The sequence below is a fragment of the Aspergillus thermomutatus genome (assembly GCF_002237265.1).
Source record: "Aspergillus thermomutatus strain HMR AF 39 chromosome Unknown NODE_204, whole genome shotgun sequence".
In the NCBI taxonomy this organism is placed as follows: Eukaryota; Fungi; Ascomycota; class Eurotiomycetes; order Eurotiales; family Aspergillaceae; genus Aspergillus; species Aspergillus thermomutatus.
Window position 1 is genome coordinate 27277 of NW_020798253.1, and position 26034 is coordinate 53310.

The window sequence follows — 26034 nt, forward strand, 5'->3', positions numbered from 1 at the left end:
TTGTAGGCTTTGTATCATTTTCAAGGTCTTGATGTCCTAGGTTCGAAAGCCATCTCTCTTCACAAAGAAATTGTGAAGACCACAGGATCAAACCAGAAAAGCTTGGAGCCATGGCATTTTCACCTTCAATTTCCCAGTCACCATCAGTCACTGCGTCATCCTCAAGTGCAGCAATTAAATTGCGGGGCGTTTCTACCCAGAAATCAGTCAATGAAGAGGAAAGTGCACCTACATTACAATTAGATGTTGACCGTGAACTCACAGAGCTCTTAAATGACGGCATTCAGCACAAATATGTCAAAGGTACCATCCCAGTTTCTCGATCCTTTTTCAGTGTTTTTTCAGCTTCCTTCATTAACATATGATATTTAGATAAGAAGCTGGGTGAGGGTACCTATGCCGTCGTGTATCTTGGGCATCTTCGCGACGACTCGTCGTCATTTGTGGCCATCAAGAAAATCAAAGTCAATACAGAGTACAAGGACGGTCTTTCCATGGATGCCATTCGCGAAGTGAAATATCTGCAAGAGTTATCGCACCCCAATATAATAGCTCTCCACGATGTATTCTCTTCTAAAGACCAGAATCTCAATTTGGTTTTGGAATATCTACCACGGGGCGATCTGGAGATGCTCATTAAGGATGAAAATATTCACTATGGTGTTGCAGATGTCAAAGCTTGGGTGGGGATGCTTGCTAGAGGTGTTTGGTTTTGCCACGAAAACTTTGTGCTGCATCGAGACATCAAACCCAACAACCTTCTCATTGCCAGTGATGGGGAGGTCAAGCTGGCCGATTTCGGTTTGGCTAGATCATTTGCAGACCCCTATTTAAATATGACACATCAGGTCATCACCCGTTGGTATCGACCGCCCGAACTGCTTTACGGTGCCCGTCAGTACTCGGGGGCGGTTGATGTATGGTCCATGGGGATGGTGTTTGCTGAACTCCTTCTGAGAGTCCCGTTTGTTGCCGGAAATTCCGATCTTGATCAAATCTCGAAAATATGTGAAGCATTCGGCACGCCCACCGAAGAGAATTGGCCGGGAGTCAGTATGCTGCCTAACTATATCCCCTCGGATAGGCAAAGCACAGTTCCGCTACAGGGACGTGATTTTTTCTTAAGGCAATTCCCCACGGCAGGTCCAGTGGGTGCAGATCTGCTTATGTCGATGTGCACTTTGGATCCAAGGAAGCGGAGCACGGCTTACCAAATTCTACAGCACCGCTGGTGGTCAACCGAGCCAAGGCCGACGGCTAAGGAGGATCTCCCTCGTAAATCGGGTGGGAGTAAGAAAATGGGTGACGATCTCTCCAGGCGGGGTGGCGAGGTGGACGACGGTCCATTCAAGAATGCCGCTAGACAGCTAGATTTCACGGCAGTCAGGCATTAATTAGAGTGTATCATCTATATCTGATGCTCACATTTCTGGGAATTGGCACCGACCCCGCCTCTCAGGCTCTCATTCCACGGCGATGTCTACATCTTGTTATCTCATTCACGACTAAACCCCGAGTTAGATGTGTTTTGAGTTTGAGAGAACATTACCATTGTGCCTGAGCACATTTGCGGATCATGAAACCTGCCCTCCTTGGAGGAATAAAGCAGTTGAAGATGGCTGAACCGCTACGGTCTTTCGATTAAAGGATCATCCTGCCTTGTGCTTGATTGATCTCAAATACGTCGAACTTGATATTTCACCGAAGCTCATCTTCTAGTCATTCCCTGTGGCTGTTGCGGTGCTTCAACATGGTGAGGGACACTCGATTCTCGCCGTCCTTGAGGTGTGATGGGGTCATGGTACGCCCTACCTTTCTCACATCCGTGATGGCTCTTTCAATCGACTTGATGGCCTGGTCGTACAGAACCAAAATGACAGTCGGCATACATGGACTTGATACTTACGGGACATGGGTATATTTGACCCTTGTGGATACTTTGGAAGTGATACGTCTCCCGCGATTTTCTGGGTGATTAATTGATCCTCTAACATGGATCGTTTGGTGTTTCGCACACATCTTCTCATGATGTATTTATGGATGTAGTGTGCAATGCTGCATCTACCTTTTCAAGCCTTCAGTCGGAGAGCATTGACTTATATGATTGGTGTGCAGCCAAGAATATTGACTATCTCTTTTGAAGACCCCAAGAGTAAATTGGCTACAAAAATGACCCAAACAAACTTTACTGTTGTCATTATGCGGTTTGATATGTCACTTTTAATCTTAGATATATTGCCTCGAATAAACAACGGTATCAGCTCTCAGAGTGTAGAGACTGGGCCTTGCTTCGAGGTAATGAGTTATTAAGTCATCGCATAGATAGTCAGCGCTGGATGTCTTCCATGTACCTAGGCATTGATATTTACCATACCAAGACAGATGTGTTTGTTTACCTTATGTTTCCACGTATTTTATACCTAGGTAGGTATGTAAGGTGGTCTAGTAGGGCTAAGGCAGGTATCAGGTACGCGAAGGGCCCAGATGCTCATTAAATAGGTACTTGTAGCACTAGCAACACTATCGACCAGACTTGAGCCTGGAAAATGGACATGGGAGCCAGGACATATCAACCTTATGACCTATCCGAGTGGTCTTTCTTCCGTATACCCAGGTCATCTTACTGTAGGGTAGCTTCAACCTTGGAAGATTACTTCCGTACAATAATAGAATAGGTACTGAGTGCCTGGTGGGTAGGAAGCGTTTAGGTGCCCCTGGGTACGCATGTCTTTTACCCCCTGGTACAAGCTATCTTTAAGGTACCTAAAGGTAAGGTAGTGCTTATCCTTATCCAGTACGTACCTTAAGTCCTTAATTCCTTAACCTAAGGCACACTTGATAACCTAAGCACACATTTACCTGAGGTACCCCTCCCCTCAACTTCAGGTACCTTGGTTTAATCTGTTTAATGGGTATCTCATTGCTTTCTACTGTAATATGAGTATAGATTATACGCACTAGTAGAGGCCAATTGCTAATTCATTCAATTTAAGCTAAATGCCACTGTGAATTATTCATATCGTTGATAGGTAAGGTAGGATTGCGAAAACTGACTTCTCCCTGTCCTTCCTTAGACAACAGGGAAGGGGAGATTCAATCCCGCTCCCTTTACTCCGTCCGTATCTACCAGACTAGACGCGACTAACAAAATCGAGCTAAAAGGATGGAGGACGACGTCCCTGACCATCTTCAGTCCAACACCTGGCTTTTCTACGCTTACTTACAGCGCTATTCATCCTAGTTGTTGGTCTCTGCCTGTATATTCTCTAGCGCTCGCTCCATCGAAATTACATGAGATCATTTCTCACCTGTCTCCATCGATAATACCCAGAAACGCTACGAGAAGGCGCTCCAATACTTGCTTGGAGTGAGTTGATTGGGAACATAACAGCATCGAACAGCCACAATACGCCCGATTGTTTGGTTCCAGCTGCTGTAGGCTTCAGGTTCACACACGATTGAATGCTCCAGCAGTGTCCAAATTCTGTATCATCGCAAGTACTCGAGGTGGCTTGCAGGCCTACATCGCCACTACAAGACAGTCGTCACCTTGCTGTAAGTTCTCGGGCTTCACTTTGTATCCAGCCTATATTTCTGCCTCTATCTATCTCTTCTCTGTTCCTCCGACATGGCCTCCTACGAACACTGTCGGTACCAGTGGAGCTTGTCTTGATTTGATCCTGTATGAAATTTCCATGTTCTCATTTCTGATCAATTCATCTGAGGCATAAACCGGGCCTTTCCTGTTTTATCGCCATAATGATGCTCCATATGCTCCCTATCTAACTTTTGCCAGCCCAGATAATAGCTTGTTTTCATATCGGCTTCGCAAGCTCGCGCACCTTCATTTTTCCCCAAGACCATGCCACTTCTAATCTGAAACCCTTCTCAAGTTGGTCCATTTATCACGATAGTGCAACGAACAAACACGAAAGACCTCCAAACATATAAGCGCTCTATGTCCACCATACCAGAACCGTCCCGACCAGCCGCGAGTCCTCCGGCTGGTACTCTGCCGCCGTTGCCAGCCCCGAAAGTCAGAAAGAGCTTGCCCCTACCAAATGACATACAAAGGGCGTCATCTCCATCACATTCAACTTCGAAATTGCGCACGCCCTCCAGCCCCAGATCCAATTTTAACAGGTCCCGATTATCAAGCTCAACCTCTAGCCAAGGCATATTGAGGTCAGCGTCGGGAGGTCGGAGTCCGGCCAGCCCTGAGAAGTCGCTTCGCAGGACGATAAGCATCGCGGCCTTTCCCCAGCCTCCAAAAGTCAATGGCCGTTCTTCTGTCGCTTCTGCGATCTCGGGTTCTCATAATATTCCGCTTGGCAGCGCGAGAGTCAAAGGTGGTTCGAGATTAAGTTCAGGGACTACCAGCAGTTATCGAAGTTCAAGACCCCCTTCCCTATTGAACGGACATGGGGACGGCAGAAATGGTCTTGTCTTAGACTCCCGAGAACAAGAAGCCTCCCCTACCCAGAGCCGAAGCTCCTCAGCCCAAGGATCGTACTCAACAAGTGCAACCACGTGTGAAGATGCGGATGATGCTACGGGGCTTGCCAAGTCCAATCCGAAAAACAAGCAAGTGAAAGGAAATGTGATTGTCAGCGTTCGTGTACGTCCCAATCTGACCGGGACAGATGGTTCGGCCTCTAACGGCGATTGGGTGGTTGACGGTCGGCGCGGCCTAATCTCCTACAAAGAAAAGGAAGGGGCGGTGGACTATTTATATGGTGCGCAACTAGATCATGACCTCTCTGACAATTTGCATGGCTGATTGATTAATCTACTTTTACAACAGACAATGTCTTTCCGCCGCACGAGCACAATGCCAAAGTCTACGACGCCGCGGCCAAGCGCCTTGTGAGAAGGGTTATGGAAGGATATCACGGAACAGTCTTTGCTTATGGCATGACCGGGACTGGCAAAACCTTCTCTATGCAAGGAACCGCGACCTCCCCCGGTGTTATACCATTAGCAATAACAGATATCTTCTCTTTCATCAGAGAGACGCCGCACCGGGAATTCCTGCTTCGAGTCAGCTATCTGGAAATCTACAACGAAAAGATTCATGACCTGCTCTCTATGTCAGGGTCTACTGGACTTGCAAGTTCTCAGCAGGAGGAGATCAAACTCCGCGAAGACAGCAAACGAGGAGTGTATGCAACTCCGTTGAAGGAAGAGATTGTGCAAAGTCCTACCCAGCTTCTGCGTGTAATCGCCAGAGGTGATCTTGCACGGAGAACGGGTAGCACGCAATTCAATGCTCGTAGTTCCAGAAGTCATGCGGTCGTGCAGATTGTTGTGGAGAGCAGAGAACGAGCACCAACGAGCAACCCATCCCAAGAACGGCGCTCCGGTATGGCGCCAGGGGGAGTCAGAGTGTCGACCCTGAGCTTGATCGATTTGGCCGGGTCAGAGCGCGCTGCAGAGGATAAAGAGCGTCGGACGGAAGGTGCTCATATCAATAAAAGCTTACTCACATTAGGCACAATCATCGCAAAGCTCTCGGAGAACAAGGATAAGGGCGGAAACTCAGCTGATCGCGAAGGCAGACATCTTCCGTATCGTGACAGCAAGCTTACACGGCTGCTACAACCGGCTCTTTCAGGGAATTCTCTTGTCAGCATCCTCTGTACAATTCAAATTGATGGCTCTGGCAGCTCAGCAACAGCGGGTCCACTCTCGACGGAGACTCTAAACACGCTGAAATTCGCAGCGCGTGCTAAGAACAGCATCGTCAGCCACGCTAAGAGGGCAGAGGAAGCCTTCGGCAGTGGCGGGGGCGATGCTGGCAGCCGAGTTCTTCTGGAGCGCTACCGAATGGAGATTCAAACACTACGCAGTCAGCTCGAAAGTCAGGCAAAGGATCAAGCTGAGAAGGAGTTAAAACTGGAAGAGCAACAATTGGAGAAGGAGGCGAAAGCGCGCCACGAGGAGCAAATGCTTGAAATGCAACTGGCCCGAACAGCGCTGAAAGAACGTATTGAACATCTCAATCGTCTGATCCTCTGCTCTAAATCCACTGGAGTCAATAGTCATAACGGCATAGCCGCCTTCGGGCGGCTTTCTAGGATGTCTACTACCGACTCCATTTCTCGGTCTCTGCGGTCATCTGTGAGTCAATCTACATTGGGTGCGTGCGGCCTTTCATCGGTGCGGCCTGTTTCCTTTCTGTCCACCAACAGCACTGAAATCTCGGCGCATTTGCCGTTTCCAAATGGACCTCTTGAACACGAAGAGGACGATATCATGGGAGAGTTTGCAGACGGAAGAGCAAGCGCCCAAAGACAAATTGCTGCTCTACAGGCTGATCTTAACGATAAGAATCGATATATCTCAACGCTAGAAAGACGCCTATTGCAAGCCCGTCGCTCAAGTCACTCTCGGATATCCATGGGTGTGAAGTCAGTAAATCCTCCCTCAGAAGGGCCGGATTTCAGGGCTCTGCTCCGTGAGAAAGATATGGAAATCAACGAACTCCGCTTGCAACTGGATGATAAGGATCGAATGCTTGCAGCACTTCGGTCTGCCGCACGACACTGGGATCTCGCACATGTCACAACGGACCCATGCGCTGCGGATCCCAAAATCAAGCGTGCGTCTTTGAGTAGTAATGGCGGCATTATGCCATCATATACTCGCGCACCTGGTTCCCTTTCGTCCCCCGAATCTGATGAGAAAGGACCAGATGGAAAGAGCATGGACGAAGTCTCGCGAATACTCGATGAAATGATACAAGATAGGGTGGAGAGCGGTCATTTAGTCAAGGGATCTCGCGGAAGTGTTCGTGTTGCTGATGAAAAGCAACGAACACTTGAACCGGCGGCAGGTATCCCTGCCTTAAACACGGCTAGCACAATCTCAGAAAAACATGGGACAAATGTGATGATGTGAATGAGTGAGATTCTGTCGCCCAAATCATTCTCAACTCGTCCTTCAGTCCCAACTGGTTTTCTCTTCCACCCCCACAATCTCCCGCCGTCCACAATCTCCCCCGAATATCCCGAGCCACCTTCCTACTGAGTCTGTTCCTTCCTATCTCTTTTGTTTTATGTTCTTAGACACTTGGTTATGACTACAGGTGTGAGCTGCCAGTTTTGGCCTTAATGTTTGAAGGTGGTCTTGATGAAATCAGGAGGCTACCATCTGCTGGTAAGTGTAGTCATGATTCCGCTGCATATTTAGATACCCATGTTCTTTTCCCTTTGCACTTAATGAGATATTTATATTAAATTGATTCAACTAATCTAGCTTCACTCTGCACATTAAAACATGCTCATTCAAAGTTCCTATCTGCGACTTAGAATAATCAATGTAGCTAAAGAGCATGGTGATGGTATGGAGAAAATCTGTCTGAATAGGTTAGTGGCAGTGTGAAGATCTATCTTAACACAGGAAGATTCCCAAGAAGGTGAAGCAAGAATTCAGGCTTAATCTTTAATTCCTGAGATCTTGCCGTCATTCACACACTTCATCCATCACATGCAACCAGGCATCTTAGCATGAGGACTGCCTCTGAATCAGAGAATAGGTGGAACTTCTATCAAATTTGTTCTAACATTGCCGGGACTTAAAAACCTCTAGAGCACATCCCACCTTATCTTGGAACTGAATCTCCCTTTGGCAATGGAGAGACTGGAATCCCAGCAGGAACGTTGTTACTATGAGTGATCCCTCTGACAGAATTGCCAGGAAATATCTGTCATGTAGGGGCGATCCCAGACGAAGTTCGTAGACACCATATATACAACATGTCATGTTTCTAAGACACCTGAAAATGATTCCCGACTTAAAGTAGAGAGATATGATGGTATCAAGCCAATGGGCCGAAGGTTATCGATCAACAGCCTCAAGCTATATTGCCCCACAGGCCTACCTTGGCAGAACCAAGGCCTCTTTCCTGGGAATCACTTCAACATCGCTCGTTTGTGGGCATAGACTCTGGAATATCCATCTGATGGTTTGGCCAGCGGTGGAGTGTGATTTCAGGCTTGCCGGAAGTTTGTTTAGCTTTTTTTTTCTCCTTGTTCTTTGTCTCCAGGAGTGCATCAAAAGATGAAGTCGAGGCCATTTCATGCAATTATCTCAATTTCAGAGATTCGGTCCTTTGCAAAGACATCTTTGTATTGCTCCCACAACCGTCGAAGCTCTTGTATATACTTGTCATGAAGGTTATCAATGTACTTCTCGTCGATCTTGTCTCTGTCCCGCTGTTGGACGACTTGAATAGGCCGACCAACGATGATATTTAATGGACGTCGATAAGGCATCAGTCCCACGTCATAATTGAAAACCCCACGAGCATGAAAGAGCGGGATCGTGAACCCCATCGTATGCTTAATGAGCATCTGAAACTTGTATATAATAGGATGCTGGTCGGATCGCACCTGCTCATAGAGATCATTTTCGCCGAAAGCAAGTACTGGCACAAGATCAGCACCGGTGCGAATTGCTAACTTTATGAATCCTTTGCGGCATTTTAGAACAAGACGTAGAGAGTGAGGTAAAGCGTCAAGGGACTCCCGAGCCCCACCAATGACAATTGTAATCGCACGGCCCATGCCTTCCCCGTCAGCACCACCTTTAGACAGTAGATTTTCACATGACTCCCGGGAAACACTGGCGAGCCCCATGGCAAGAGCGTATTCTCTGTAGAACGGGATTCTAAAATTCGAATCAAGGGTAAGCAAGGTGTTTGTGATCCCCGGAAACAACCTCGAGAATCCGAGTGCTTCAGTAGCAAATGCTGCAAATGCACCGTGAGAAATAATGCCATGTGGGTGATAGCCGAATATGTATTTTCGTGTTGGAAGGAGCGCTTCAGAGCGATGCAAGCAAGCAGGAAAATAAGAGGCATAAAGCGACCATATCGGGAGCGAACGCAAGAAATCGCTACGCCCGCTCAACGTTCCAGACGTTGCAGAGGATGAAAAAAGTGAAATATAAACTAGATAGGGGAGTAACAGGGGCCAGAATAGGGGTATGGCACAAGCGAAGAAGAAAAATGTTAAAAAAATAGCGATTGTCAAAGTGTGGCATAGGACCACGAACGTCTGCATGCGTCTTTCGAGACCGATATTCAAGGGAGCCCAATGGATGCCCCTAACCATTATCAGCCAGCACTCTCAGAAACTCTCGATGCTACCATACACTATATCGCGCGCAGGACCGCAAACGCAAAAAGGGGATTCGAAAGATACTAGAACTTACCGACTCCTGGATGCATGCCTTCCCGGTTCTGAATAGCAGGTCCCTGACTGAGAAAGATCATGCGAGGCTAGTATCGCTTGGGTGTCAATTGGTTTTTTCGGAGAACAGAAACTTGTCGCTAATTCTTCAATGTTATTTGCAACAAGATCCCGGGATTGATTGCCGCTTTGCACGAGATGGTTTAGGCGCGATGTATTCTGCTCGGTCTGGGCCTCCGGGCTCGAACTGATTTTGCCCGAAGATGAGGACTGAATCACCGACTCAGGGTGCTGCAGTAGGCTCCCAGTTTGTAAATTTTCTTGGTCTGGCATTATTGATCCGAAGAAGTGAAAACAAACTCCAAGTGTGCAAGGTAGGCAGGAATCTACTCAGAAGTAGACTGAACGGCTCGATGTCCGGGTTCTCCAGCAAAGGTAGTTCTTTCGCCTAATCCGAAGTTCTTAGCTAAGGCGGAAGTTTGGTATCAATTCGTATCTCACTTTGGCAAACGCACAGTCGGATCCTAAAATGATCGAAGAATCGAATTCAGCAGAGTTGCAGATGATTGAGAGCTTTGATCTAAACCAGTTCGCGGTGGGCACTGGGATCCCTTATGAGTGATATGACGTTCGAAGGCGGGTCTGCAGTTCTGCCATGAAGAGTATTAGATATTGTGCGGAGTACTCTGTATTTATAACTTGCATTCATATTAATTTAGTACTTCACTGAGAGTACATTGAGAGCTTGGGAGGTTGGGGAGTGTAAGTTATGTTTCGCACCTTTGGTACTTGGGTAGTACATATGTTGGGGAAAGTGGGGATCAAGAATGGCCGTCTCTTATAAGATCTATCAACCCGACGATAAAACCGCTTTCAAAATTCGAAGATCAAACTTTATTACTGTCTTTGCTACTATCCCGCTCAAAGGGTCGACAATGTGAATTGCGAACAAGGTCTTCCAAGACCTCTCCGTGCCTGGGCTCCGATCATACATTTGAAAACCATCAAAGTGCCCAGGAAATCAATACTTGGTATAGCCTCGGCTTGAACTACAAAGCCGTGACATCATGTAAAGAAATGATTTAGAAGGCACATGATGGGCAATTACTCGGAGAAATTGTGACCAAGACCCATGCAAGTCAATACACCATCAGGTCAAGACTGACTCGGCATCTAAGTTACCGGGAATACAGGATCCTATTCTTTCAAGGTGCATGAGTCTTAAGCACAGGCGTCTATGTGAGTTGAGATGAGCTAGCCGGCGAATATTATGTTTTGATCATGAATATCTGTGTCAGTTAGCCTCTGCGTAACAGAAACGGATTAAAAAAGGAAAGGAGAATAAATACCTCATTGAGAGATTTATCGTCCATGAGGGCTCTCTTCTTTTGTTCAATATGCCGGCTTCGAAAGATCCGTCTCCCCATAGGTTGGCGTTCCCTCGATGTTGTCGGGCTATTCGAGGCTAGTACACTCGTACCTTTATCGTTTGCGCTCGCTAGAAGGACTTTTGAAGACGATTTGTCCGCTGCTTCCGCATCGAGACCGTCACAATCACTAACTTTCCTTTTCTTCTGCCTCTTCTCTTGTTTCTTTTCGCGGGATTCTTTAAGACTCATCATCTCCTCCTCCTCCTCCTTCTTCTTCTTCTCCTTCTTCTCCTTCTTCTCCTTCTTCTCCTTCTTCTCCTTCTTCTCCTTCTTCTCCTTCTTCTTGATCGTGGCACAACCTGTGCGTTGTGAGTCGCAATCCGTGGGCTCCGTCTTCAATATGCCATTTTCGGAGGAGGTTTTTCGTAAAAGGTCAACGGGAAGGCTCTGAGAAGCCTGGGAAGCCACGGCATTATCCTTCTCTTGCACAAGAAGTCCACCACTAATGAATCTGACAGTCTGCCATTTTGTTGCAGCATATCGAGCCAATTTAGCATCATTCCGCTTTTGCTGCTCCGCTTCAAGTTGTGTATCAGATTTGCCATTGAGCCGGCCTAGCAATCCTTTGAATGCGTCCAAGCCAGTAGGTTCATCCGTAAGGTCCCTCCTTGGCCGAGCTCCCAGGCCTAATGTGTTATCCTTCAAGACAACTCTTATATGTGATGCGCTAGCCGTAGTGAATAGATCAGAGTGAGTGGCATTGCGGGCGCCGAGGAAGCTACCGGGAGTCCAGCCCTGAGCTTTGAGAATCCTGTGTCCAAACCCATCTGTTGATCTTGACCAAGAGGTGTTGTTGGGATCATGTGAAATTTTGGTTTTCCTATATAGTTTGGTCAGTGACTCTGATCGCAGTGACCTTTTATTTTTTGAGAAATTCACTTGCGAGGCGCCGCCAGGCCCATTTGCGATAGGAGCGAGGAGAATTTTGAATGGAGATAGAAAAGATGGAGTATTGATCTGACTGAGTCTTGAAGTCTAGACCAAAATGCTGCAATTTGAAGATGTTATTCTGGAATCCAGGAAGACAAATCGAAAGGAAATAAAAAGAGATTCGAGAGAGAGAATGGAAAGAAAAAGCAAAAGTGCGCCAGGGGAATAATTAGAGAGGATGATGGGTAGCGGTTGTAGGCGCTTTTTTTTTGAACTTGATTAAAGATAAAGAGCGGAAAAATATTTTCTTTGATATGGTACCTGAATACGGAGTACGGAGTATTATTATGCTTAGTTTCATAGGTACCCTCTTTGATACACCCTACCTACCTAGGTACTCTATACAAAGGGAATGCTCCATACAGTATGTTTCTGCTATCTAAAGTAATAATAATAATATTAGAGTAGATGACACTCATGACAGGTTAAGTACTTTTAGTCTGTACTTTATCAGGTACTCCTAATATGGTCTTCCTAGGGCCTTGGCGATGACCTTACTGTTCCAAAATCCCAACGGTTTAAAAATGATCACCTTGGATAACACTCGACCTACGGAGAATATGTTATCTCTCACATACCAATATTGACTCTTTTAACTAATGCCCAAGCATTATAACATGCCGTTAATCACTTAATCCACTGAACCAGTCCCTTTGAGAAATGGGTCTGAGCTGCAAGATTACTCCTTTCAGAAATTCTCGATACACTTAATATATACCCACTATGAGAATTAAAATCTGATATTCTATCCGAAGAATGCCTATTCTGCGAGTCTTCTGCCGAGACTATCCTCAACGTACTCTGATTCTGGCCACTACCGACAATGCTTTGATCTTTAGAGCCATCGCAGCAGAAGTGGACAACAGTACTAGAAAGAACGAACATGGCACGATCCGTTGCTTGGTTGAATTCTCCAGTTTGTCTTCCGTGGACTTAACAAGTTACCGCTGTCTAGGCGATGGGCATGGTACGCTTGGGTTAATCGCTCTGGACGGAGATGTGTTCTTATGTGTGGTGACCGGTACTTCCAAGGCCGCAACAGTGAGGCCTGGCGAAACTGTATGGAGAATCGACAACGTGCACTTCTGTAATAGCTCCCAGCCCTTCACTGATCTTATTTGGTCTGACCAAAGCAGTTTGCCTCAACCATTCGGGCTATGAAGATGGTCTCTATTATGAGTCCGAGTCTGAGTTTGCCGTCGAAGAACTTAACCGGGGTGAAAATAAAGAAATGGTCACTGATCACCCTTTCTTAGCGTTGAAGAAGCTATTGAGTGATGGCAGTTTCTACTATAGTCTCGATTTCGATCTCACCGATCGGCTGCAAAACCGGTAAGCCGATAGAGATGCTTAACCCATAGATCTACAGTAGTTGCTGACATATTGTCAGCTCCGACAAAGCTGATGCGTTCGACATGGGCTCTTTAGATGAGGACATGCTTTGGAACTCATACATGATTAACCCTCTTCTTCTCCTCAGAAGCCGCTTGTCCTTCCCCGAGAAGCTGCACCTCGACATGTCTCGAATGTTGACATGCGTAATACGAGGATTCTGTAGCACTTTGACCATTCCCACCTCTGGACCGATAGTTTCGCAAACACCAACGCACTTCCTATCAACGTTGACTGTTATATCACGCCAGTCATCTCGACGGGCAGGTACGAGATTTAACTCCAGGGGCATTGACGATGACGGAAACGTTGCAAATTTCGTCGAAACGGAAACTGTTCTCTGGATCCCCTCTGGCCTCACTTTCTCCTACGTCCAGATTCGTGGTTCTGTGCCCATTTTTTGGGAACAAGCACCGGGCTTCTTCCCTGGCCAGCAGAAGATCGAGGTAATCAGGTCGAGCGAGGCAACCAAACACGCCTTTGACAAACATTTTGAAAGTCTTGAATCAAGATACGGCGCTGTGCATATCGTTAATCTCCTAAGCGCTCTGAAACCTGGAGAAGTCGAGCTTTCAACGAGATTTCAAGAATTGGTCAGCAGAAGTCCACTTAACCAGAAGGCTAACGCCCATGCCGTCTCCGACCATATGTTACTTCAAATGACGGAATTTGATTTTCATGCGGAGGCACGCGGTCCGCTTGGTTATGGAGCTAGCGATCAAATCAAGGATGTTATTGTGCATTCTGTGGATGGTTTCGGATATTTCTTGTCCGAGAGCACTTCCTACGGCAACGAGGCAAAGGCCTCATCCGTCGTTCTACAGCAAGAGGGCATTTTTCGGACAAATTGTCTAGATTGCCTTGACAGAACCAACCTCGTACAGACCATCATTAGCATGATGGCCCTTGAATCATTCTTTCGTCAGCAGGAAGCTCACCTTACTCCCGAACTTCGGCTCAGACACTCGACCCTTTGGGCTGACAACGGGGATGCTTTGTCGCGGATCTACGCTGGTACTGGTGCGCTGAAAAGCTCGTTCACGCGACATGGAAGAATGTCTCTCGCTGGTGCCCTTGCAGATGCACGTAAGACTGCCACGCGGCTGTATGTGAACAACTTCTCCGACAAAGCTCGACAAAGGACGATAGATTTACTACTAGGACGGCTAGCAAATGAAGCCCCAGTACAGCTCTTTGACCCGATAAATGATATAGTCTCCGAGAAACTGGCCCAGCGAGCATCCGAATATTCTTACAAGAAATCAGTCCAGATCTGGACCGGAACATTCAACGTGAATGGACGCCATGAGGGCCCTGATAACGACTTAACACCCTGGCTCTTTTCTCACCCCTATCAGCGAAGCGAGGATCCAAGTATCTTTGCCGTTGGCTTTCAAGAAATTGTTGCACTAAATCCACAACAAATCATGTCGACCGACCCCACTCCTCGCAAGGTGTGGGAGGCCGCTGTCAGAAATTGTCTCAATAATCGTGCAGACAAGATGGGGAGTGCAAAGTACGTTCTTTTGCGGAGTGGCCAGCTGGTTGGAGCGGCTCTTATGATATTTGTGAAAGAAGATATACTCAGAGATATAAAGAATGTTGAGGGCAGTGTCAGGAAAGTGAGTCTCCAGTACAAGAAGTGTTGCTTCATTATGAGTATCTAACGATTAGGAAGACGGGTCTGTCAGGAATCAGCGGCAATAAAGGAGGCTGTGCTATCCGCTTCGAATATTCAAAGACTCGAATATGCTTCGTGACTGCTCACCTTGCAGCTGGATTCGCGAACTATGAAGAGAGGAATAAGGACTATGAGACAATCTGCCGAGGTCTTAGGTTCCAGAAAAACAGAACGATTGATGATCATGACACTATCATCTGGCTCGGTGACTTCAACTATCGAATAGGTCTCAGTAATAAGATCGTCAGAGACCTGGCAACGCAACGGAACTATCAAAAGCTGCACGACAATGATCAGGTACTGTGATTTACTCAATCAAAGGTCTATGCGCTAATTCAAGCTGAAGCTAAATCTGCAAATGATGGCGGGCAATGTGTTTCAATTCTACAGCGAGGGGCTCATTGCATTTCCACCGACTTATAAATATGACGTTGGCACAAATGATTACGATACATCGTAAGATATGCGCTCTTTCTTCACCACATTTCTTCAAATGGGAAGACTAATACTCAGCAGGGAAAAGGCCCGCATCCCTGCATGGTGCGACAGAATTCTGTGGAAAGGATCAAATCTCCATCAGATGCATTACGACTCGGCCTGTTTACAGTGTTCAGATCATCGTCCTGTGTGGGCCCTCTTTTCCTGCGACATTGATATTGTTGACGATTACCTAAAGGAGAATATCAGGAGCATGATCTATGCAACGGAGATAGATGATGCACCCGACATCTGGGCAAGGTCAATGAATCAGGCAAAAATGCATAATAGAGAGTCAGCTGAACTAGACTTTCTTACTCTTGGCCTTCCACCAGCCAGCTCAGACGATCAGAGATGGTGGTTGGATAATGGTATGTCTTCTCGGATCTTGGATTGGTTCTCGGTAAATATCCTCGTGACTGAACTATTCTAACATTCATACGGGGACAGGTGCGCCAGTGAAATCAGTTGTACGGCCGCCTTCAGGTGGATGGATACTGAATATGAATCGCGAGTCCAACCCATTTTCTTCAAGAAATGCCACTGATTGGGTACCTGCGAGAAGATTAATAGACAGGCAAAAAGCCGTGGTGGATAACGTAGATTCCATCACATACAAGCCTCCATTGCCCCCACGTGGTGGGAGGGGAGCGGCGAATTCATCAGGTTCCATCCAAGACACTGACATGCGATATGCCAGAGCAGATGGGCCCAAAAAACCACCACCAGTACCTCGGAAACCTGTCGCTCTAAGCAACAATCATAAAGCCTTGTCGGGCCTAGCTGAACCACAGCCCAGTCCGAAGGCAATGGAGAGCGTTCCGTCGCAGCCAAGTGATCAACTCGATGCTCAGAGGTTCGATGTGAACGGCCCAATTAGAACTTCACTTACTGAATGCAGGGTTCCAGGGGATCAAGACTCTCTAAGCATTGGATCCAGGGACCCTCGCGGATTTGAAAGTCACACAGGCATCACCAAGGACCTACTTGATGATGAAGTGAATCTAGAGATCAAGTGGGAGCCTTTGCTACCAGAATAATCCATAGTTCATCCACCTTTCTTTCATGAACCTGATTATGAAGCTGTGCTTGTATGACAATACTTTGTCCCTATGTCCTTACTCGTTTTGCTATTAGTGACTGCTTGTCATAATCTAGTAGGCATGACTTATACTATCAGTTAGTAGAGAAATGTATAGTATGCTTCCTGGAACAGAAAGCTCTACACCATTTCTTTGCTAGGAGCCTATGGTAATCATATAGTCTGATTTGCTAACTGGGTCTGATGTTAATTGAGGAGTGGTGGATTGAAGTACAGTCTTAAAAAGGGTGACAATCATGCTCTATGGGTATATAAAAACTCCAGTGCACACATTCCATCACACATTCCCTCACAGATAAAGACAGATATTATTCCAGAACATCCCCCCGGCCCCTCCCCAAACAATATAACCAGGGGAAAAAAATGAAGTCTCACTGTAATCCAATGCTTGATCTTAACATAACTCAACATATGATAAAAAGACTACCAACTCCAATCACCGAGGCATGAGAAACCAATCCCGAGCTTGTCGAGAGGAAAAGCCATGCCCCTCCAAAGCAGACCATGATAGAGCAAGTCTGGTATCCCAGTATGTCGTTGGGCTGCCTGGCAGATGAATACCCGCCATGCACAGAGTCCGCGGAGAACGAGCCATGACTAATGATCTCAACAGTGAGTCTGTGCTGTTCAACTGTCAATGCATATAGCCAGAGATAGCTACCAGCTAACCGCCCAGGAGACGACCCTATCACATAACACGGCAAGAGCTTCCGTGATGTTGGAATGCTTTAGGCTTTTTTCCCGCTTTTAAAGCCTTGTTGAATCTCAAACGATTGCTACCCACCATCCACATGGCAAAAGCGCCGGGATCGGGCCCCTTCGAGCGAGGCTTCTTTGTACCTGTGGTCGAACGCTAGGTTAATACTTGGAGAGAATAACACGCCATTGTAGCAAATTCGAATCAATCAGTCGAGCAAAAAATGGAACCCTTGACAAGACTATCACCAGTCATTTTGAAAAGAAATCTAGACATACCTGCTGCCGGCTCAGATTTTTTCTTTGAATCATCGGGAGCAACGACGACTGGGCTATCAGCAGCTCCTGGACCGGTTTCCGCAGTTGCTTGAGTTTCCGGGGCAGTAGCAGCCTCTGAAGATGCAGCAGGCTCAGGACTCTTCGGCTTCTCTGATATGGGCCACATATGCATGGTAATGGTCCAGTCCGGTTCAATCACTGTTTCCCAGACCTGCGGGAGGATGATATCCCCATTTGGCCCTACTAGATCATAATGACCTTCTGCAACATGAGGCCCTATCACCTCAATGTGGAGGAAAGCCTGCCGTATTAGTTCTTCCATCCCCTAAACCCTTGATTTTAGAAAAAGAGAATCTGCGCAAGAGTAAGAGGGGACCATACCTGCCATGTGCAGCACAAATCAAAAGGGAAGCTGAACTTCCTCCCGACAGCATCTTTGAATTTGATAGGTTTCTTTTTTTCTGGGGCCTTATTCGCTGCGGCAGCTGTAGCGGCGGCAACGGCTTCTTCGGCCTCCTTCTTTGCTTTCGCAGCCTCTTCAGCAGCCTTCTGTTCCGCCTCCGCTCTAGCGGCATTGGCGGCTTCTTCGGCCTCTTTCTTCGCTTTCGCAGCCTCTTCAGCGGCCTTCTGTTCCGCCTCCGCTCTAGCGGCAGCGGCGGCGTCCTCGACGAGTTTCTTTTCATGCGCAGCACGCTCTTCTCGGGCAGCTTGCTCGGCGGCTTCCTTTTCAATTGCAGCTCGAATCGCAGCCTCTCGCGCCTCTTTCGCTTCGCGTTCCGTCCTTTCTTCTAAGATCAACTTCTCTAGCCTTGCAATTGCCTCATCCTTAGCCACTTCCGCAGAGGCAGGAACTGGAGATGGACTTGATTCCCCCTGGCTGGGAGATGGTACGCGTGGGTAGGTGTTGAGATAGGGCGGAGGTACCATTCCAGGCACCATGGCGTAGGGTTCTCTGAATGGGTAATAACCTCCCGGCCCGTATGGAATAAGTTCGTGAGGGCCCAAAGGGGTTCCGCCATAGTGTGATGGGCCATGTGGTGGAACTGCATGTGGTATTGATTGCTGTGGTGGGCTATGCCCGTCACTTCTCCCTTGGCTAGAAGGGTGTACTTGCGGCATGTGGTGGCCAGGATGATGTTCGTGCATGAAGAACGTCGGCATTGGGGGGCCATGAGGATGTTGATATTGAGGCCCGTACCCATAGATAGGATGGCTGTACGCTGCCGAATGACCTGTTTGATGATGGTGACTCAGTCTAACAAGTTGATCAGATGGTGAATGTAGACCAGAATGCGCAAAGGCTCCGGGCGATATGCCGCTGTTTGGATACACATAGGATGGCCCCGGTGACGTGCTATGTGCGTAGTTTGAGCCTTGAGCAATGGGCGGCCAGAGCCTTCTCTCGTGGGATGTTCGACCATACGGACTCGCATATTCCTCAGCGGAATCCACACTCTCTGGGGAGTCTGGGGAAGGCTGACGGCGGGATCGACGGATAAATGACTCCCTTTCTGGCATAACATGACGTCTCGCAGAGTGACGGCGGGCCGGACCTGATGATGAGCCATGGGTCGGATTGCGGTTTCGCGTGCGATTTGACGCTCTGGGCCGTGACGCCGAATCAGATGGCTTCAATTCGTCCGGATATGGTAAGTGAGCCCACTCATCATATGGGTCTTGATATTCATGGCTTCCGGACTCAGAGGGCGGCGAAACTTGAACTCCTGACGAGTCTTCCTCGTCAGATAGAGAGGAGTCCGAGCCGTGTCGACTAGGGTCAATGGTGATGTTGAACCTGCTTATGTATATTGAGTTAGTCAAAATAACAGAGCTCAGCTGTTCTTGGGTCGAGCTGCTCAGAACGTACGTCATAGATATCAGTCAAATATTGTTTGAGACAGAATTGGATTGTAATAGATTTCAAGAAGTGAATATGGAAAAGTTATTCTTGTCTTGGAGTTGGTTCCGAGCGACATAAATATGACCATCCAGAATAGCGATCAGACTTGAATCGATGAGACCCTTCAAAAATGTTCGGGCAGTGAGTTAGTTGGCACATCCAAAAAAAGGCAATGATGATGATTCATATCCCATTCACTGATTCTCCAATCTCTGAAATAAAGTGGCACTCATTCTTGAAACACAGTTCCCAGATTTGACAATAATACGCAGTCTAGCGAAAGCTGGTTGAAGGGTAATGAGAAATCTCTTTCAGATCGAAGCTATGGCTCAATTCCGAAATGTATCTGATCACAGTGGGAAAGAATAGAAGAATTTAAGCCAGTACAGTGGTTGGGAGATTAGTGACAACAGGAGAAGAAGAGAAACCAAATGTGGGAAGGTGCCTGACCAGATATGCTTGAGGCGGAGTTTGGGCATTTTAGTTATACCGAGGACAAAAATCTACTTTTTTTCATGTTTTAGGTAAGGTATGTTTGGTTCGTTGTCGTTAGGCACTGAGCTGGCAAGGTTTTGATTCATACCCTCCCAGGCACCCTGCGAATACCTTGTGCTGCCTGAATGCCCAATTGAGGAATTTATTCTTTAATGGAATGACATGATAAATTTAGTCTTCAGGTTTCTAGATGGGACCTACTCATACAGGCCTAGCCCTTCAGCCTCCCATGATTGGCCAATAAATGGCCTTCAAGCTGGAAAAAAAACCTAAGGTAGATACTAGGTACCTTACTACTGAGTGATACGTCAATATCTATCTCTTCTCAAGGAATGACTTCATAGTTTGGGGGAATGTACCTAGCCATAATATATAGGAAGATCTAGATAAGAATAGGAAGTCTCTAAGCCAAGGTCAGAACATGAACATCAACCCCAGACACTGTCATCAGAATCATCCTCCCGAGTCTTAAAAATAGTAACGACACGAAGAATACCTATTCTGTAAGTCTTCACCCATCTAGGACCATGACATAAGTGGGTCATGCCTATATAAAGTTGATACTACAGGAACTTGTCATGCTCCAGTAACCGGATTGTAGGTACTGTGCTTCGATTAGCTCATGTGTACTCGTCATTCATTCACGTTTGAAAGACTGACATGTTATTCACCTAGCCACTGCAAGGATCCAGCTTCAGCGTAATCAGATAAGTAATGAGAGAGTAGTTCCAGATCCAACACGAGACACTCTCAATGATAAGGACAAATGATACAACGTAATAAAACTCTCGGGGGATTCAATAAATCAGCGATGGGCAATGCTTTTAGTCAGATGCATTGAGAAGATTGAGAAGTTCCCTCGCTGCGATGAGCTCGCCTTGGCTGTATTCAGAATGCATGCGCCCCTTGGACCGTTCTTTCACAATTTCCTCGATCCTAGTTTTGGCAAAGGCATTCAGCTTCTGGAACAACCCTACTGAGAGGGAATCGTCTGCTTGCGACAATGAAGAATCCTGCAAGTAAGTTCGGAACCCTTCGCCTTTGAGCAAGAGCGCAGAGGCCTTGGACATTTAGATTAGTTTTATGGTAAAAGCCGTGTTGCTGGGAGAACGATGACAACACTCACTAAAGCTAAGCCATAGAAGCCCCTCAGATAGTGATCGCAAAGTTCGACACTTCTGCTGAAAGAACGGATCGACCCCCGCAATAGGTGATATGATTGCTCTGGGTCGGAAGATCCAGCACAAAGATATTGAAGCTCGCCGAGATGAGCATGAATCTGGCCCGGGGCAGCGGAAGAAACGTTTAGTTTCTCCACTGATAGACGGTGATGTGTTCTGAAGTACTTACGTTCCACGCGTTTGGTGCAATCAATAATGCTTCCTCAAGGCAAAATATTGCCTGGAGGCCCATTCCCTGAGACCTATATAAATCTGAGAGTTCAACCCAGGCCTCTGCATCCGTAGGGGCAGCCTTCAGGAGATCTATTAGACTGTGTATAGCATCTGTGTGCCGAGACAATGCACGCAAAAGGGCAACACGCCGCTTGAAAACAGGCTATCAAATATGAATCAGCGGGTAGACTCTATCTAGTAAGATCATTACAGACCATGTTCGCCGGATTTTCCAGCAGTAAGGTGTCATATTTGCGCAAGCAGGATTCTAGAGAAGATCGATCCTCTGCAATGGCCTCTTCGTATATGCCACGTAGCCCGAGGACCCTCTCATTTGAAGCCCCGAAGCGCTGTTCGAGTTGATTGAGACACGATAGTGCTGACCTGTTATCTCCAGTCTGTAAACAAGCTAATAAGAGCTGTTCGATCTCCCTATATTCCTCAAACTTCTCCGGTGAGAATATCAAGGTAGACTTCGCATTGGTCTCTGACATAAGACGTCGGCTGAGGATCAAGGGTGCCTGTTGTGATAGACGAAGGCTAGAGAACAAATCCGAGCCATGAATAGCATGGAGATCTGGAGCCGTACGACCCATTGTTTCGCAAACGTGCTTATCAATCTTTATTATTCAATGATTTCTGCAGGGGAAACCAAAGCAAGGACTGAGAAGTCAGGAGAAATTGTCTGTCTAGGGCGGCTCTGTGCTTATCAATGTGACGTTATAGCTAAGTACGGGGTACTCCATACTAGCAATTGGACTATTCTAGGGATTCCCGTGACTTTAACCATGTCCATTATAGTAGTTTATCTTCACATACCCCACACGACAAAGATCTCAGGAATAGAATCCTGTCATATTTTGAGAATTAATCTTGGTATTTTCTTAAATTTCTATTCAGTCATCTGCGGCCGTTTGAAGCCATATGGCATATCTACCTGATTCTTATGAGACAAAGGGTTGCATCATATACCTTCATTCAATTATTGTTTAAAACATGTAGGGTTGATTGCTGAGCTGGTATAACTTGCCACTGATTAGAAGTGATTAGGTTCGAGAAATCACTTTACGACCTAATCAAAGGGTTAAGGAATCATAAAGGGGCAGAGGATGAATTTATACAAGATAGTCTTCGAGAATGTAGGGCCGAGATCAAATCTCAAGATATGGGTATGCACATCCCAACCTCGTCATATTGGTCTTAAAGATACGGCAAGTAGTATGCTAATATATTCCAGATAAGAAAGCAACGGCACTCTTGAAAATAGTTTATCTGGAGATGTTTGGGTACGATATGTCATGGGCATCATTTCATGTCCTGGAAGTCATGTCATCTTCGAGATATCTGCAGAAGAGAGCTGGCTACCTTGGGGCAGTTCAAAGCTTTAGACCCGATACTGACGTCTTGATGCTGGCAACGAATCTCTTGAAGAAGGTCTTTGAGGTCCCAACTGCCTTTTCAAAAATTCTCTGACGTTGGAACAGGATCTGACATCGTCAAGTACTCCAAGCATGTCCTTACCATTGACCACATTACCGCACATTATCACTCCTTCGCTTGCTATGTCATTGCTCCCTGATGTTCTATCTCGACTTTCGCACTCGCGTGGTGTTGTGCGCAAAAAGGCAGTCGTGTGTCTCTACAGACTTGCTTTGGTTTATCCCGAGGCACTCAAGTTTGCATGGCCGAAACTCAGGGAACGCCTCATGGATGATGCAGAGGAAAGTAGTGTGACTACGGCCGTGATCAACGTCATATGTGAGCTTGGTTGGAGAAGGCCGCGTGATTTTCTTCCACTGGCGCCGAGACTCTTTGAGTTATTAGTCGATGGAGGCAATAATTGGATGGCTATCAAGATAGTCAAGCTGGTATGGCGTTCCTTTTTCGCAGGATATACGCTTCTGACAAGGCTAGTTTGCGACCTTGACACCATTAGAACCTCGACTAATTCGGAAACTCACTGGACCTCTGATGAACATAATTGAAACGACGACCGCCATGTCGTTGCTCTATGAATGCATCAATGGCGTCATTCAAGGAGGCATACTCGATGGCGATGAAGCACTTGAAGAGAGGGATGAAGTTGCAAGCCTCTGTGCCGGGAAACTTCGAGGAATGATTGTCGCCAACTCCGATCCAAACCGTAAGTATTTTTCGTGAACAGTAAGTGTGAGTGCTAAAAGAAATTTGAAGTCAAATATGTCGCGTTACTGGCGTTCAATCGGATCCTGCTCTCTCATCCTGCTTTAGTATCAGTTCACTGCGATGTCATTATGGATTGTTTGGAGGATGCCGATATCTCGATACGAATTCAAGCCCTGGAGCTTGCGGCGAGAATGGTCACAAGCGACACGCTCCAGTCCGTCATCGATCGGTTACTCAAGCAACTTCAAGATGCTGCGACATTTGATCCAGTTGAATCGAGACATTCCGCAGCAACAGAGAACTTGAACAATCAAAAAGGACCCATTACTTTACCCGTGAGCTATAGGATTGACGTGATGCATCGGATACTGGACATATGCTCCTTCAACAACTATTCGGATTTGTACGACTTTGAATGGTACGTCGATCTTTTGGTAGAATTGATGAAACTCCTTCCACAGCAGACTAAACAACCTCGTTTTCCGCGAGCCATTCGGGCGCTCGAAGACGATATTGGAGACGACATAATGTCCCGAATATGTTTAGAAATACGCAACATAGCCGTCCGTGTCAAAGGTGTCCGACTCCAGGCCACAAGAGCGGCAGAACTTCTGATTTCTGTTGAGAACCGACATGCATTGTTCCTTCAGCCTCATACCGATAGCCACGCCCTCGGACCCCTAGCTTGGGTAGTGGGCGAGTATTCGGGTTGTCTTTGTACCCCTCATCGAACGCTCCAGTCACTGATCGACATGTCAAACATGTCACTCCCAGCTAAGGCATTGTCCCTCTACGTTCAGGCAGTTCCTAAGGTGCTCATACAAGTGGCCAATGACCCACATCAAGATTGGAATGCAGCAACGGTGTGCGAGTTATCGCTCTTGTTTGCGCAAGTTATCAATTTCCTCGAAGCCCTGGCGGTTCATCCTGATCTGGATGTGCAAGAAAGAGCCATTGAATTTCTCGAAATGGTGCGCTTGGCAGCTGATGCTTTAGTGGCGGACCGCCACGGTTCGGAAGCAATACCTTTTCTGTTATCGTCCATAATGCCCGGGCTGTTCTCTGGGCTGGAACTCAATCCAGTCGCTATGGGCGCTCAGAAAAAAGTCCCTTTCCCAGGGCATCTTATTCTGAACGAAGCTTTCAATAAAGAATTCTCAACACTACTCGGCGATTTAGACTGGAACCCCGAGATCGACAGCCAGCATCCATCTCAACACTTTTACCATGTCGGAGACACATCCAATTACCATGGCTTGCCCATTGAGTCGGCTACGGTCGAGCTATATCCAGATTTATCATATCAGGCTCCAGACAGTCGATCAAATGATGTATCTGCAGCCATTAAGCGGAGGGCCGAGCGTAAAGAACGCAACAGAGAAGATCCCTTCTACATCGTTACCGAAGATCGTCCTTCTGGTGCGTCAGACCGAGACCGCAGCATCTCACCCGACGGTGATTTGGATGTCGACTCTATTCCCATAGTTAACCTTGACTTGAGCACATTTGGAGACCAACGTGCGGCTTCACTCTCAGACAGCAAAACTCGACACGCCAAAGGTCAACGCCCCAAAAAACATAGTGTCATTGCTGACGAAACCATTGGACTGGAAGAATCCGTTTTGCAGAAAGCTGCGGACGACCTTGACAAAGGCAAGCGTTCTCTGCTCCAAGTTGATTCCAGTAGCCTTGGGCTCCTCACCTTGGAGGGTGATGGTCGAAGCCCTGTGAGTTCCACACTCGACTCAGGCGCAACCGTTGAGGATGATGCAGAGATGGTGAGAGCGATGCGACAAGTAGAGAGATTACGGTTGGAGATGCAGCGAGCATCGGAGCGAATCCACCCGGAAGGCATACCTGTAGAGGGTACACCTGTGAGGAAGAAAAAGAAAAGCAGGAAGGCCAGAGTGAGGGGACATCCGACTGCCACTGTATTACAGGATACAACTCAACCTGGAAAGGATGGTACCCGCGGGACGTGATTATCTGCGACCTCCCCAAAAGCAGAAGGCAACAGTGCGGCACAGACCTTGGGTGAGGTGAATTTCGTATCCTACTTTCATTGAATAGTGGCATCTGCCAATGATGCATAGATCATACAGCGATTATCTATCTTTGATGGTTTTACAGCCTGGAGACTATGGTTCGGAGGCATGAAGCCCTTTGGAAGGAGCAGCATGAATGTAATATGCGTGTGAGAGATATTCAGGATTCTCTGACCCCATACGCATGAGAGTATATTCTGGCTTATGTCTGCTTGGTATTCGTTCTGAGATGAATCTTCAACAGAGGTAAATCTGGTGTGGCTTCGAAATGTTTGAAAACATTAAGGTTGAAGAATGGGTGGCATACTTCGAAAAAAGCATGCAGTCGGTATTTTACAGGCTTGAGATGATCGCACCGCTAGCTACCTAGGCAATGAGGCGACCGAACATCGCAGTTGCAGCTGACCATATCGCTGGAATAACTCTCAGGAGTTCGAATGCAATTCCGCCGCATACAACAAATGCAAGAATAACTATCATGTCTTAGCTATTTGATCATGCCTGTAGATGGCTTCCAGTTGCTGTGTGGTACATACCCAGCCATCCAGTGGACACTGGGGACTTTGAATTCTGTTTTGGTTTTGCTGTGGTCTGCCCTTTGCCTCGTTTTGCAGCCTCATGCTTTGCATATCTCTCATTTGCTCTCCGCTGCTGGGGAGTTTGAGCCTATAGAATGTATGACGGGTCAGCTCCAGGTCAGGCCAGTTAGGCTTTGTGGTTTACCATTGTGGTTTTTATGCACTGTGGTATGTTCCCTATAGTAGGAGGATGGTGTAAGCATTAACCTTATATATATTCTGTAGGAGCCTACTAATTATGTTACTAGCTTGGAATGAGCAACTGGTTAGTTAGGCTCTTCATAAGGAGCTGAGAG

General features: G+C 47.0%; 7 protein-coding genes across 7 annotated transcripts; 4 read left to right on the forward strand and 3 right to left on the reverse strand.

Annotated features, from left to right (window-relative positions):
- Positions 1-110: 110 nt before the first annotated feature.
- Positions 111-1394, forward strand: kin28 (TFIIH complex serine/threonine-protein kinase subunit KIN28; the record flags this gene model as incomplete). The annotated part of the gene is made up of 2 exons (XM_026757439.1): positions 111-303; positions 373-1394. The coding sequence occupies 2 exons, from the start codon at positions 111-113 to the stop codon at positions 1392-1394; spliced, it is 1215 nt and encodes a 404-aa protein (XP_026611816.1).
- Positions 1395-3958: 2564 nt separating this feature from the next.
- On the forward strand, positions 3959-6900 carry CDV56_104201 (putative kinesin family protein (KipA); the record flags this gene model as incomplete). The annotated part of the gene is made up of 2 exons (XM_026757820.1): positions 3959-4736; positions 4805-6900. 2 exons carry the CDS (start codon positions 3959-3961, stop codon positions 6898-6900), a joined length of 2874 nt encoding a protein of 957 aa, XP_026611817.1.
- A 1178-nt stretch (positions 6901-8078) lies between these two features.
- On the reverse strand, positions 8079-11526 carry CDV56_104592 (uncharacterized protein; the record flags this gene model as incomplete). Its single annotated transcript, XM_026758211.1, has 3 exons — positions 8079-8752; positions 10675-11444; positions 11504-11526. 3 exons carry the CDS (start codon positions 11524-11526, stop codon positions 8079-8081), a joined length of 1467 nt encoding a protein of 488 aa, XP_026611818.1.
- A 784-nt stretch (positions 11527-12310) lies between these two features.
- On the forward strand, positions 12311-15087 carry CDV56_104948 (SacI domain and endonuclease/exonuclease/phosphatase family protein; the record flags this gene model as incomplete). Its single annotated transcript, XM_026758567.1, has 5 exons — positions 12311-12641; positions 12691-12886; positions 12945-14568; positions 14625-14924; positions 14974-15087. 5 exons carry the CDS (start codon positions 12311-12313, stop codon positions 15085-15087), a joined length of 2565 nt encoding a protein of 854 aa, XP_026611819.1.
- Positions 15088-16894: 1807 nt separating this feature from the next.
- Positions 16895-19053, reverse strand: CDV56_105303 (uncharacterized protein; the record flags this gene model as incomplete). Its single annotated transcript, XM_026758922.1, has 4 exons — positions 16895-17046; positions 17182-17506; positions 17563-18976; positions 19049-19053. The coding sequence occupies 4 exons, from the start codon at positions 19051-19053 to the stop codon at positions 16895-16897; spliced, it is 1896 nt and encodes a 631-aa protein (XP_026611820.1).
- Positions 19054-20400: 1347 nt separating this feature from the next.
- CDV56_105578 (uncharacterized protein) lies at positions 20401-21566 on the reverse strand (the record flags this gene model as incomplete). Its single annotated transcript, XM_026759197.1, has 4 exons — positions 20401-20637; positions 20703-20855; positions 20927-21133; positions 21186-21566. 4 exons carry the CDS (start codon positions 21564-21566, stop codon positions 20401-20403), a joined length of 978 nt encoding a protein of 325 aa, XP_026611821.1.
- Positions 21567-22481: 915 nt separating this feature from the next.
- CDV56_105737 (putative AP-3 complex subunit delta) lies at positions 22482-25097 on the forward strand (the record flags this gene model as incomplete). The annotated part of the gene is made up of 4 exons (XM_026759356.1): positions 22482-22728; positions 22795-22838; positions 22885-23113; positions 23164-25097. 4 exons carry the CDS (start codon positions 22482-22484, stop codon positions 25095-25097), a joined length of 2454 nt encoding a protein of 817 aa, XP_026611822.1.
- Positions 25098-26034: the final 937 nt, after the last annotated feature.